The 14739-nt window shown below is 34.6% G+C and overlaps 1 protein-coding gene across 1 annotated transcript; it reads right to left on the bottom strand.

Moving 5' to 3' along the window:
• Nucleotides 1-1478: 1478 nt before the first annotated feature.
• On the bottom strand, nt 1479-14411 carry LOC145783938 (microfibril-associated glycoprotein 4-like). Its single transcript, XM_082595703.1, has 8 exons — nt 14217-14411; nt 12690-12790; nt 9287-9314; nt 7948-8096; nt 6281-6377; nt 5138-5234; nt 4405-4469; nt 1479-3428 (listed from the first exon to the last, which is right to left on the bottom strand). Exons 1-8 carry the CDS (start codon nt 14338-14340, stop codon nt 3190-3192), a joined length of 900 nt encoding a protein of 299 aa, XP_082451829.1. The 5' UTR covers nt 14341-14411; the 3' UTR covers nt 1479-3189.
• Nucleotides 14412-14739: the final 328 nt, after the last annotated feature.

Here is a 14739-nt window from a genome sequence, read left to right as displayed (position 1 = left end):
GTAATTCTTGCTTGGCACTGAGCAGTGGAATGGATTCGGGTATGTACTCAGTTGCGCCTCTATACGTCTGCATTGACAACGTCTGCTTCCTAAAGCGTTGAGGGAGAATAAACGCATTCTGCTATGGATACAGTGCTATACAAAACAAGCATTATTTTGTTGCACAGTATGAGTTCTAAAAATGCCTCTATCTAGTAAGTAAAGTTTTAAAGTGACCTTGATCTTTTTGTTCGTCAAGATCAAGATTACAAAAAAAAGTGATCTTAGATCAAGATCACCAAAATAAAGTGATCCGCAATGTCATGCTTAGCTCTGTCCTTAGATAAGCTGATGATTTTGCACAACAGTAGCTTGTTTGATAAATTCATAATTTTTCAAGTTGTAGCCTATTTGCTTTAAGCATCTAAAAATTTTACATACAATTGCAAGGATAGGTTAATCACTTACAATTGAGCTGCTTTTTTTTAGAATTTTGTGTTTACAAATTATGGAGTTGATATAATAAAAAAGCATAAATTTACCCTTGAGCCAGTCAAAAAGAGCATTTGTGATGAAAAAAACAGCACTATTTTTGAAACACTTCACTTTGAGAAGATTGTTTCGAACCCCGATCTTCTATAAATCCCTGAACTTGATAGACAAAAAAGAAAACTAATTAACAAATTATTTGTTAACGAACAGTCACGTTGTTGAAACAAATTGTTTCTACAAAATTAAAGTTGGATCCTTTAATAGCTAGTTTCAAACTTACTAAAATCACAGAAATGGCAAGCCAATAAAGTTAATGTTTGTGTCTATTTTCAGACAGGCCAATAAGTGCTTTGCCAAATACAGTAGGTACACATCATTCTCTTAGTCGTTGCCGTACAAGAGCTCTTATCTCCCGATTACAAGCTACGACAGCAGTAGCCTATAGGACATTGTTGTTTGCTTTTAGCAGCACGATCCTAATTTATTTCACAAGTGTAGATAGAACTTTCTTTGTCAGCCCAACGCTGCGAGTTGACTGTGGAAATATGGTTTTTCATGAGCTTTCGGAACACGATTCGGATAGTTCATTGATTTGATAGCTATGAATCATGACCGGTGGAAGCTACTTAATTTACTGCCTCAAAACTTTGACATCAATACTAGGTATTCTAAGGGTATTTGCTCTTATAGAATGCAATAAATAAGTTAAAGTTAATGCTCTGATAGCTAGAAATGAATTAGAAGAAAACGAGATAAGTTTAAAATTAGCCATTAAAAACCTAAATGCCAAGTCCCAACAAGCAAAAAGCAAATTATTCAAGCAATCCTCAGGCTTGGGTGATGCTTGGATGGTCCACTGAGCTAAAAGCTAATACGAGAAGTCTAACCACGCTCTCCTTGACAACCTGAAGTATTCTGACATACATCATGGCAGGCCTCTAAAGATGACGGAGTTTGAGAAACGTGCAAGCTTTGGGCTGCTTAAACAAAAACCACACAGATTTACCAGAAGTCTTATCAAATATGGAATCCACCAATGAAAAGTCAAGTCAATGGGAAAAAATAGCCCACGAAGCAAGAAAAAAAAAATTGAAGGATAACACATGACACAGTCAACAAAGCCATATGACATTTGACACAACTAATCCACTTGAAAAATGTGCACTAACTCCCATACATAAAAATAATAATCTATTTTACACCACTTGGGTGAAAATAGCGTCAATAACATATTTGACATACTAGACCTAATAAGCGTCACTTTGAAGAAAGTCTGCGCTTGGAAAAACCAAACTCTAATAATAGATCAAAGTTACTCCACAGCACCATCTTCGGATTTCAAACAAAATCTTCTCCCTGTGTACATCGATGCTTCATCCCATAATCAATCCAAGACAAAGCCACCTATTTCATCAGAAAACGACGAAAAACATTCCAATAAAGATGAGGACCCGCAAAGAAACACTAAAAGTTCTAACTAACTAGTAGCCTAATTAACAATTGCAGGAAGTCCCACTTCAATTAAAACTAGTTAAAACTAGTTTTGTAACAACTGTTCACAAACAAATCAGTTTTTTTTTACTACATCAATCTATTCAAGTTCGTTTTGTAATAAACTTGTATGTGGAACGTCGGAGTTATAAGATCTCCTTTGCTTGATATTACGTTGACATCATAATTAAAAATATGCATTTGCAATAAGAAAGTCGATGTATATGCAGCTTAATTTACTGCAAGGTAAAATTACATTTTGTCTGTGTCACAATCAAGGTGCAACTGCCTCGCGATGGCTTGCTTTGTATCTTCAACGAATGTGCTATTTTCATTATGGAATTCTGGTGCGTTGTGTTATTATCGGTTATGACCTGAAGTAACCTCTGATTGAGAAATTTGTATTATGTAACGTATTTCTTGAATCATCTGTAAGCATGCAAATCTAGAAGGTTCTGTTGTTTTCCATGATTTCTGAGCGTCGTTTGTCATGACGTCATAAGGTTGTTTATCAGTAAATGTCCGATTACGAAATCGTTATTATGTAAGAATCTTCTTGCGAACGTGACCTTCTAGAGACTTCTGTTGTTTACCTTTTAAATGCTACGTGACCGAACGATGGTTCTTTATGATGTAACCTTCTCGAAGTTACTGGACTGAACAGCCAACTATAAATAGTGGTGTAGTTTGTGTAATGATTATTCTGAGATTCTGAGATTATTATTATGGGAGTTGTATTATGATGAGTTGGTGATGAGAGTTCATTATTGTAGTAGTAGCAGTTGTTAATAGACGCAAAGATTATTGTTGATCGAGAGTGGAAGTATTGAATACGAGTACTGTAAAGCAAAGTTGATGCTAATATAATTTCTGATTGAAATTAGAATCGTATGAGAAGCTGTGAGTGGATCACGTTAAACTCGATCAATAGTCGCAAGCATTGGAATCTATTGCTGTTTACTATTACTTTGATTAATTGTTGGAAGTGGTGAACCATTCGTTGGAGTCCTTCAAGCGTTTTTATATATCATTTCACCAGTAGAACTATCCGTGAATTTAATTGACTGCTTTTCGGTTTGACCCATTAAACTACGTCATTGAATCTTTCCAAGTCTTTTTCCTGGTAAGAGATAGAAAGAAATCGTGACAGTCTGTAAAAAGATGGTTACAAGTTTTGTAAATCATAAATACATATGAAACGCACAAAATTAAACTTTGTGAAAGTTTTTATTTTTTCTTAAGCTTCATGTCAATTCGTTTGAGAGAGTAATAATATCCATGCCAAGGTTTCCATTCTATTCCATCTGCAAACGAGTCGTGTGCTCCTCCCAAGTATAATCCATTAGGATTGGCGTCGTGACAAGCTGCATACCACCAACCACCTTTGAATTCATTAGAGCAACTATCTGGCCATATATCCTGATCACGATCTTTGGCACTGAATCGTGCTGAATACAAAGCTTGTCCTAAAAAATATGACATCGTAACATTTTTTTAAAAAGGTCTTGTAAACTAAGAATAATTATTATAAAATGTTTTTAAAAGCTAAAGTTATGTAATGACAACAATTAAATATATGATTCTGTTGAAAAACGTTCATAAACTTAATCAAAAAACATTGGAAAATTAATTTTTCCATGTTCTCATTGGCCAGTTTAACACATCTGAGGAAGTGTGGTTGCAAAGGGGAAAAAAGAATGCTTACGGTCAGGGAATTGCGTGCAAGTGAGAAGATAGTTGGCAAAAACTTATTAATTAATTAAGGTCATTAATGCCGGATTGAACAAAAATGGAAAACGCCATATTCGAGTTTCATCCTTGTTTGGGATCATCAGTGGTGCGTCGTTAATTTTTGTTCGATTGGGGCCTTGACTTTACAAATCCCCAAGTCCACTTGCTTGATAAAAGTACAATCAAAAAGGCAAATAATTAAGGCCTCGATACCAGCCCAGCTGAAGTTCTATATTTAACTATACCGCGTTACATAAACGTTTATTTGGAATTTTACTGCTGTATTAAATCAGTTATTCAATGCCCAAAGCTTCTCAAAGTAGCCTATATCAACAAGCTTTTCAAAAAATGTCCTAGGCTGCAATGAAAACCGAAATCAAGCTAAGTTAATGTAGCATTGATGAATTTGTTGAGTCTTTTAGTTCGCTGTAAGCAGGCTTGCAGCGAAGGTTTTACTAGCTACCTAATAAAAATTAGCGGAAGAGATAACAGAAGGAAGTCATTTGGATTTTGCAAGTTAATATATTAGAAAATATTAGATTTTGGAGAATTATCCTCCTGATAAAAATCTTCGGTGAAAAAATCCTCAAATATCTCAATTGACCTAAATCCCTTAAAATCATGTCGTGTAATCAAAATAGATTTTGTTGAACTGCCATTCGAATAAATTGTTTTTGACAAACTGTCATGTCATAGTTGAACAAACTCTACCTGCAGTTCCACTGTATCCTCCAAAAGTCATAGTAAAATTTTTTCCAATTCCAACAATGAAGTCGCTGAAACAAGAAACACAAAAACATAAAATGTAAATTGCAATGGTCTATTGAAGGAAATGGAACACAAATAAAAAGTAAATTTTTGCACAACAGTGACGGCAAAAGTAATACCCACTAGGCCACCACGTAGATTGATGTAGGCTACAAACAATCCAATTTGATTATGAAAAAAATCTCAAAACTGAAACTGGCTCGTTGCTTTTCTGGATGAAGTGCTCCATTTTTATTTAATCTTTACGAAAGTTTAATTTCCTGTCGGATTATTCTAAAAATTCATTAAAACGTCGCTGAATCCCGATTCTGCTTATCACAAAATCTATAGGTTTAAGGTCGTAATGAACCCATCAGCTTGGCCCTGATGTAAATGCGTTAAAGCTCTTTATTTTGTAAATTCGCTGAGAGCAGTGTGTATCGGACTGAATTTACACGTATTCTGGACAGAATGTTAAGTCGGAAAGAAGTAGTGTAACTATATTTGCTCTATAAACTATGTAAACCTCACAAGATGAAGTCTTTGATGGGAATTTGTTACGTCAAAATTGGTCAATGCCTTTTGTGAATTCTAGGGCATATTTTACTTGAATATTGTACAACCAAAGTATATAATTATGTCTAGTTATCATTTCTATTATTTTGTTTAAAGTTCTAAGACTAAAACTTTCTCCTACTTGTAAAGAGCATATCTTGTTTCGCCTTCAAAATCTTCCATGTCTACTCTCATTTCATACTTTCCATTTTTAGTCAATTTGTGTAGGACATCCAATCCTGAAAGAAATGAAACAATTTTTAAACGATATTGTTAAAAACATACTTTGTTAGTTTCGTAATAAGGTAAGGTGGCCCACGGCTGTCTAGGTGGTGTTTCAACAGAACTGAAATAAACAGGGCCAGACAAACTAATTACTGATATTAAGCCTCATTTTTGTTTGACAATGTAAAATAATGTTTCCTTCGTTTTTCAAATTTTAAAAACAGTTAGTTGCTCTGTGACGTCATACATAAAATTTGAGTAAGCAAAAGTCTACATCGAAATGCAATGTAACTGCACAGTGCACAGCAAACGCATATGATAGAAGGTGATTTTAAATTCTATTAATGGTTTAAGCTACAACAATATATAGGTAGTTGGGTTTTTATAATTATAAGTAGTCTAAAATATTTTACAGCACTTAGCAATCGAAAAGTTAAATGACAGCAAAAATAAATATTTTGTTTCAAATAGCCTTTTGTTTTAAATGTTTTAATAGAGTATCGGTAACTTTGTAAAAACGTGTTCCTTTGAAAATGACCAAACCCAACTTGAGTTGCAAATCATAGCCATGCAATATTTGCATTCAGTTATGTACACATGATGAAGAGGCTTCAGCGCACTGCTCCCATTTTTTAACCTTTTTTTACGAGTAAATTTTAATCTAACGATTTGGCTAGTTTAATCTAGCAACGTCGCTTAGTTTCTTTGTCCCATTTGCTTTTATATTGTTTTTTTATATCTTTTTTCAGATATATATCTGATGATAATATATCTGCAGTAGCTTTAGTTGTTGCAAATTTTTAAATTGATATTGTAGATGTACGCTGAGTAGAGGGTGGTAATCCTATGCTGGCTAAAGACTACCAAACAAATGGACGGTTATTTAAAACAACAAATACGAGACTCGGAATATCCTCTCCTTCAAAAATATTCTGCGTAGCCTAGGCCACTGTCTGCATTTGCTTTGTTTATGTAAATATTAATAAGCTGATAAAAATTATTTTCTTTCAAACAAGTTTTAATCATTTAACCTACAAAATATATCTGACGTGTTTTTTACCTAACCAGAACTCTCCTTCTAATCGACCAAAACCTTTGACATAATCTTTAAAATTTCGATAGAAATCCTCTGAACCGTCTATTCTCTTCTGGAAAACCTGAAAAATTGTTTACCATAAAATCTTAAAGAGGCAAGTTTTTTTTAAACACGAGTTAGAATAGAAATATCTGAGGTACATCTGAAAAAAGCATTACTCAAGTTCAAAATTATAATCCCAGAAGCCCGATACTTCGACCACATTAAAGGTTGAAAAAATTCTGAACCACTATTCATGGTCATTCTAACAAAGATATATGATGCCATGGTAGAAAAATAACTGAATGTTTGTGACAAAACAACAAACCATTATGTTCAGAATAATACTGTAGGCTACAATATACCCATATATGGATATTTTTAAATCTAACAACATAATACGTGCCCTGCCAGAAATGCTGCGACAGCGATTTATTTTTATTTTTAACTGCTGAAAGTTAACTTTACAGCAGTGGTACTCAACCCTTTTGTATTTGGCAGACCCCTTTTTCTGCTTTCGAAGCAGTCGCGGACCAGTAGATCGCGTCTCCTAATGGAAACAAATGTTTTATAAGTTTCAAAGCGACACACTATGAACAATTTCCTGAACATATTTATAACGATTGATGGCATTGACAAAGTTATGATATGACTTATGAGCTATATGTTGGCATACAGGATAAAGAACCATTAATCTAAAAGCTGATTTAATGTTTTTATATAAATTTTATCAAAAGTTCGTAGAATTTTTGCGACAGTTCCAAAAACATTCTTTCTTTTTTCATTTGTAGTAAACATTCGTTACAATCACGGCCATGGCAAAACCTGCGAGTGCTGATTGATTGCTGTCAAACGTTTGCATTTGTTAAACATGTATCAGCAATCTGTCTCAAAAGCATTGAGTTGGACAAAGCCGTATTACAAAGAATAACTCATTTACATGATTTGTTTTTTAGTTGGAAAATCGAACCTTTGTTCGACGTCCTTTCAAATGTCAAACGACACACAGTTTGAAAGTCACTGTAATACACAAATAAAGCATAACCAGAATTTACATTTCGCAATTTATCAATCATACTGCAAACTCGGAAACTTTCACAAACCCTGAATCCGCTTTTAGGATCCCGGCTAAAAACCACTGCTCTATAGTGTCATCAAGCCAAAAATTGGCGCTTTGGTTGGCATACAGCACCAGGCTTGGAGTTGGTTGGTTTTGAATCTTTATCATCGGACTGACAAAGCCTTGATAGGTTATTCCTGTTCCTGATAGTTTCGAATACTTGTAGAGGCTTTTGACGCAGGGCCGGTTACCGAGATTGACAGAGTAAAGTTTTTCGATTGTTAAAGTATTGTTGCCGGGGAATTATTCCATAGGTGCCGCTGAATGGAGAGCAGTCCTGAAATACGTTGCTCAAGCGCATACCCCGAGAGTCGAACCAGCGCCGCGTGATCTTGACACGGGCTTGTAACCACTGAGTTAACGGGGCGGACGGAGGGGTTTCTAACGAAACGGAAGTAGGCTAAGCAAAAGTTTACAAAGCTTTACAGTAGCTTCTGCTATGAATCGTTTTAAAATGAAAGCAAAAAAAACACTTCATAAAACACATTGATTACTTGCATTTGAAATATGGAGGAATGTGGTTTCCACTTACCATCCATCCACCACCATCAGTTTCCATATCACAGTAAACCCTCAAACGAGTCAAGTCACCATTCCCATATGGGTAGATGGTATAAACCCCACTCTCACTGATTCCATCATCGGAAAGAAAGTCTGAGCATGTTTGTGGAAACATTGCACCTGCAAGAAGTCGCATTGCACAATAACTATTTGACAACAGAGTCAAAGTAATGGTAAAAGACATCCTTTAATTTAAGGAACCGTTTATCTATCATGGAAAATGCTGTTGCTAATAAGCAAAAAGATATTACGTATTAAAGATAAGTTATAATTTAACTATTTCGATAAGTTATAGTACATTATAAGAGACATGTAGCTATTAAATAAACGCGAGTCTTTAATTTGAATAAGTGGTCAATGTCCACTGAATTAAAAATGACACAGGCCAACAAAAACATTTTGGCGCAAAGGATGAAGGTAATTTCAGAGTATTGGCTTCTAATTTTAAAAATGCACTTAATTTTTTTAATTGGTTCTAGTTTTCGAGATATTCGACAATTAAAATACTTTTGAAATCCTCACCCGAAAAGTCTTAATTATTAAATCACTCATTTCCAGCACTGTTTATCATGATGATGTCATAATTGCGCTTGTCGCGTTCCCCAGTCAGTGGTAGACCTTGCTATGATAGCGACGTCCAAGCAGGAAAATAGTCCACGCACTCTCACAGTAGTTAACAGTCTACGTAGTAGGTCCGACATTATTGAAGTCAACAAGCATATAAACTCAAGTTCCATTGCATATTCTTCATCTTACATCCTCAAGCTTACTTCGTATCGTGTTTTAAGTGTTACTGGGCTGGTAAACCTTAAATAGCAGTTTGTTCGGTCGTAATCAACTTGATAAGTCCCAAATAGCTGTTTATATAACTTAGAAATATGCCTGGGATTACTTCCAGTTATGTCTATTTAATTAACGACACGGCGTTATAAGTCTATGGGTGCTAGCAATTGTGAAAGAAATAATTTTGCCAATGCCTATATCTAAAAAAATTAATAGAGGCCCGGCCCAAATGTAAATGGAACCTCTAACATTAATACCGGTCGGATTTGCTTTCAGATGCTGTTACTTGGACGTTTTAGCGCTAAGGCAGCCGCGTGTCAGGAGCAGTACCACGAGGAAAAGGTTAAAAAGTATATCAGATATAATAGATGATAAGGCAACGAAAACAGGACATTTCAAATTAAACAAAATGTTTTAAATTGAAAGCTAGCAAGAATTTCATAACATTAGTCAAAAACCAATGTTTTCATTAAAAAGTAGAAAATCAAACGCAGCAAAATTAACGAAAAACTATTGTTTTGACTTACCATTTTGTTGAAGCTTGTTTTCTGCTTTCTGAGTGTAATAAAAAAAATAAATTTCAAATAGATTTAACAAAATTTGCATAAAAATTACACAACGAAGCATTTTGTTATTTGTGTTAACCCTTTGCTTTTCAACGTTTTTTTGGAAGTTAACTGCTCAAGGGGGGGCCGTTTTTGGATCAAATTCAATCAGCTGTTACGTGTTATCCACTGATGCTATTTCAACAGAAGTTGCACTGGTGTGAAAGCAAATCATTTGTCTATAAGTTTGAAAAGTCATTATTTTAAAATTTTATATGTTAAACTTGATATTTCAATTTTTGCAAAGGTACCCAAAAACGACAATTTTGATTTAACTTGCCGCTATTTAATTACCGTGCTAATCCGATTTCATGCAAACTTCTAAATAACAAAGAGCTCGATCGAACGCACGAAGTGTGTGTGCGGTGTGCCGAATCATTGCATTGATTAGAATTTACGACTTGCGAGCAAATCTTATTGTAAGCTACTCACTGATTCTAAAATAGTTACAATCAGAGTAACATTGTTACACGAATTTGAAAAAAAACAAAACTGCGTTTGTTGTCTTACATTTTTATCCTAAACTAATGCATTCCGAAACTCATGGCTAGCTTCTAGTTTTATGGAACCAAATTTCTCATAAGTAACACCTTAGCCTGCTTGAATAGCTGTTTACATCTTCGTTTGTGTATTTTAGGTTTACAATTGAGTTTGTAGTATGAATATTTTTAGTAGAGAGAAGACAATTGAACAAGTTGTTGAAATTATCTGAAATTTCTAAGTCAAATTAGGTGCTTTTGAAATTGTGGATTTGTGTCAAGTCGCATCACAAATATCATGCCGGCCACATCATAAGTCATTTCGCTTACGGGTGTTTATAAACATGACTCATAAATTACATCCACAAAAAATACAGCATTTACATCAACAAAGCTAAGTTCGAAGCTCACTTTTTATTGAAGATTGTGTCAATCAATTTGAAAATACATTTTTAGTCCGCCAGGGTCGAAATAATGCAACAGCGAATTGAGGAACATGCGTGAACAAAGGAAATGTGAAATAACCCATAGTCAGCAAATCTACATAAATTTAACGTTTACAAATGTTGAATCAATGTAAAAGGACTGGATTGCTGACTGGGTCCTTATTGTTTGAAGCACTAAAAATACGCGTAAAAGCGACAACATCAGCAAGGCAGTGATTATGTTTCTGGCCAAAAAAAAATAACTTTTGACTTCAAAGATAAAAATGATTATAACGAAGCTTCAAAGTTTGTCGTAAAACATTTTACAGAGATACAATAAACATAATCATTTTGTGCCAGATTGTGAGAAGACTTCCTAGATTCTTTCCAACCATTTGCATGATTGCAAATTATTTTCTATAACTTTATATTGCTAAAAGATTGCTTCTTTGTTGAAACAACGTGGCTACAATTCTATAAAAAATTCTTAGGCCTACTACATGAAATTTTTTTTGTGATTTTGCTGATGACGTTTTACAATATCCGAGAAGTAAAAAATAATAATGATGAATTATTTTACAAAACCGTGGTTTGCAAGTGCTTCACAAAAAATTGTTGGGGGAAAATTTACTATTAGACGTAAAACGTTTGTAAAAGAAAATTGTCGGTTTACGTATTTATAATGTTTATTGCGCTGTTATCGAATTATAAACTGCCTGTAGGCTATTGTCTACCTTTGTGGTTGCCGGCCAGCTTAGAGCAGCATGCAAACTAAGCGTTTATGGTATTTGCATCGTGTTATGATTCTCGAAAATTTCCCACAAGGTCTATATTTTTATCGTGATATTTTGTGCCTCTTCTGTCCTAAACTTGAAGTTATTGTGCAGCACAATCCACATCGGTTTTTAGACTCAGTCTTCAATGAAAATCTTTTGTGTGGTGCTTCATTTCAAGTAGTGTCTTCCCCTAAACTGTTACACAAATCGCCCAGAACCAGGTTGATTATTATGTATCTTACAGCAGTTGAGAGCCCGTTATTGTATGTGTGGAATTATTACTGTAGATGTCTGACTAAATTCATGCCAAAGTCGAGCAAATTCTTCTTTCGGGATCCTTGCCGTTATTTACGGTATTTTTTGTTGATAAGTTTAGGCAGCATTTTTCCAAGATAAATGAAGACATCTTTATTGTTCGTCACTTAGATTTAGTTTTCTCAGCATTGTTTATTCATTCTTTGATCCACTAGTTTGTCTCACTTTTGGTATAATCGGATCGTTTATAAATGGCGGGTCTTCACAATAGCCGGCCCCTTATACATTGGCGCAACGTATTCAGATGTTGAATCAATGATGAAGAAAGCTGATTTGTTGTTTGTCTTATGTGACGCCTAACTTTATGCCTCGTCTACAGTACAAAATATTTTGTAATGTACATTGTGTACATTGTACATTTTGTTTGTAGGCCTACATTACAAAATATGTTGTAATGTAGATGAGGCATTATCATCTTTATTTTGCGCTCTTTGGAACAAAACACAGTGCACTGTGAAACAAAAATACAGAACATAACAACAAGTAGGCGACATAAAGCAGTGAAGGGACGCCATCGAGTTAGCTGCTACGTGTAAATGGAGCCTATCTCATAATTTTGAGTGTATCTCACAATTACTGTTTGCAAAAACGCTATTTCTCCGGCTTCTCCCAAAAGCATTTGCAGTGATACATTTCCTCAATTGCAAGTTTTGTCAATGAGAGCATTTCCATAGAACGTTTATTTCGAAACCAGGTTTTCGTGTCTTTATCCAAGAGAAGATTTCTTATTGTAACGTTTTTTATTCGTCAATGAATATTATCTGCTTGAAACAACTGTTTTGAATAGTTTGTGGCCTCCATAGCCTACTATTTTGATCGTGGATTGCTATTCTTCTTTGTAGAGCTGATAACGCAAAAAACGTTTGCTATTATTGTTTCTAATTAACAGCTTTGTGATCACTGGCTTTTCTTTGTAGCATAAGAAATAACGCGCTTTGTATTATTGAGGTCAAACCAAACAAAAGAAAGCAAGAGGATGTTTCTCTCTGCTCGCGCATATCGATGCACGAAGCAATTATGAGCTTATGGCTTGTCATCGCAATGTAATCCATTTCACGCTTTGCTGGAAGTTAGCTAGAAATAGCAAAAATTCACCAAAATCTTGAATTTACAAGAAAACTACACAACTTTCAGCATCAAATTTAATATCATCAGATCCGCCTGGCAATTTTAGGAAAAGTCAAGAAAAACCAAGTGCATGGCGTTACTGTGCTTCAAATAATTAAAGGAAATATGAGGGGGGGGCCAAATCTGGCCTCCCTTTGAGGAGCAAAGTGTTAAAATATTCATAGGTAGGCCTACGCCCTACAAGTATTAATCAACGATTTACCTTTAAAAGCACAAGATTAACGCTGATAACCAGAATGTTAATGACGAAGACGACGATAATTGTTATGAATAAATTTCTGTTTCGTACAAGAGGCTTCCGTTCTGAAATACAAAATACAGCTTTAGTAGGCTATCTATAACTAAGTGAGCTGATCATAACCAGAGCGATTTTTAGCACCATACTTTGGTACCACGGATTAATGTTTGACAGTTGCAAATGCAATGAACATAATTTGAATGCTGTTTGGTTTGGTTTGATCATAAATTTAACAATTTAACAATAAAACAATCAAACAATAAATGCAATTAATACTTTTAATACTACAAAAAGTGATCAATGCCAAACAAAAAGCCAAGCAGAGCAAATTACATCAAATACAGTTACTACTCTCTAAAAACTTCTACAATTCAAAAATTTATAAAAAGGAAATTACTATCAACGTACCACGGCAGAAATTTGAAAGGCTTCAAGCCTAATTTGGCACAGTTAGGAATCTTCTTGCAATTTGATTTAGTCTCGAATTTTTGTTCATCTCTAATGCTTCGAATTAATGTTTGATGTTGAAATTTTTACGTTATCTCACGTGGAAAGTAACGCTCAGACATATTTTGGTTAACTTTAAAAATAATATGTGTTTCACTTTTTTCCCTTGCCTTCAACCGCATTGCAGTAAGCATATTATTAATTTTGTAAAAAAAAATTTGTATGTTTTTCGCTCTGAAGATCCCCATTGTCATGGTGCACGAAGCAAAACGTCAATGAAACGATAAATCAACTTGTTTGTCTTTGCGTGTACTTTTACTTTCATCAGATGAACGTTGCAACTAATGCCAGAAACGATAATTATCCTGATGAACGCCGAAACGTTTCAGTATTTATTTTCAACCAGTCATATTATACTGTTTCTAGATTAAGTAACCGATTAGCGGGCAAGTAAGCCAATTTGCTGTTTCCATGCAAGCTTGTCATCAAATATCTTGCCAAGATACAGGTGTGTGCTTTCGGTAAACGTTCGATCAACGCTATTTCGAACGATGTTCAAGCCCAGGTGGAGTTTAATCTTTACGAAGTGTAACGAAATGTCACCAAATATCAAAATAAAATATTGCAATAAATGCAAAGCAAAAAAGCAAGACAGACTTGATCAAGAGCATAACTAATTGCACTAAATTCCATATCACGATTAACTTGACAAGAACATGATAATTCAACAAGAATATCAGTTATCAGGTAACAATTGTAGTTACAGTGATTGTTACATCACTTCAATCAAAGAATTGTTGCTTCTTTCGGTGTCTGCTCAAAACGAACAAACCTTAAACCGTTTCAAGAAATGCTAAACACTTCCTTCAATGACAATTTGTTGTGATCACATTTTTCGTTCGTTCCTGCCTACTTTGGTTTTGTTATCAGCAAACAAGCATCAAATTGAATGAAAACAAAACAGAAGGGATATTAGAAAAAGTTTAGCCAAAATATTCTTTCATTTTGACTTTCTGTAATAAACTACGATAGAAATTAACCCACCAACGTCAGATACATTGACATGGGGTTGCACCAACGACTTGTTTTGTGAAGCCTCATCAACTTCATCAGCATCTGGGTTTGTAGATTCCCTTGGTTGTTGGTGTACTTTTAGGCTCACTTCCATTATCACATTTGTTAAGCAAAGCTTATTTCCCGGAGTTGCTACAGAATGATATTTGTGGCTTTGGTTATATATTTGTACTAAAAACCTTCCTTAGAAAATATGAAAAGATTTGTTCAAAGCATCTAACAATAAAAGACCACAGTGCGTAAACGAAGAAGGTTCAGTTCAGTTTGTTTTTATTTCTGATCATCACAACGAAAAACAATATATGCCAAATATAGCAGAGGTCTACAGTAGAAAAAGGTAGAAGCTTCAAAACCCGGACGTTATAACGTGCATGATATCAAAGCAAGACAATCAGTTTAAAATATGGCATGGTTGCACCACCTTAATTATAAGGTATGATTATGTAGCGATGATTTAACTCTCTGGATATGAATTTGAACAGTTTATTGATTA

This window comes from Aplidium turbinatum, chromosome 1 (genome assembly GCF_918807975.1).
Source record: "Aplidium turbinatum chromosome 1, kaAplTurb1.1, whole genome shotgun sequence".
Classification (NCBI taxonomy): Eukaryota; Metazoa; Chordata; class Ascidiacea; order Aplousobranchia; family Polyclinidae; genus Aplidium; species Aplidium turbinatum.
This window is presented reverse-complemented; position numbering and strand designations above follow the sequence as displayed.

Coding starts and splice junctions, on each gene's coding strand:
- LOC145783938 (XM_082595703.1), bottom strand. CDS start 14,340: ATGGAAGTGAGCCTAAAAGTACACCAACAACCAAGGGAATCTACAAAC. Junction 5,235..6,280: donor AGAAGGAGAGTTCTGGTTAG/GTAAAAAACACG, acceptor CATTTCTTTCAG/GATTGGATGTCCTACACAAA. Junction 3,429..4,404: donor AGGATACAGTGGAACTGCAG/GTAGAGTTTGTT, acceptor CATATTTTTTAG/GACAAGCTTTGTATTCAGCA.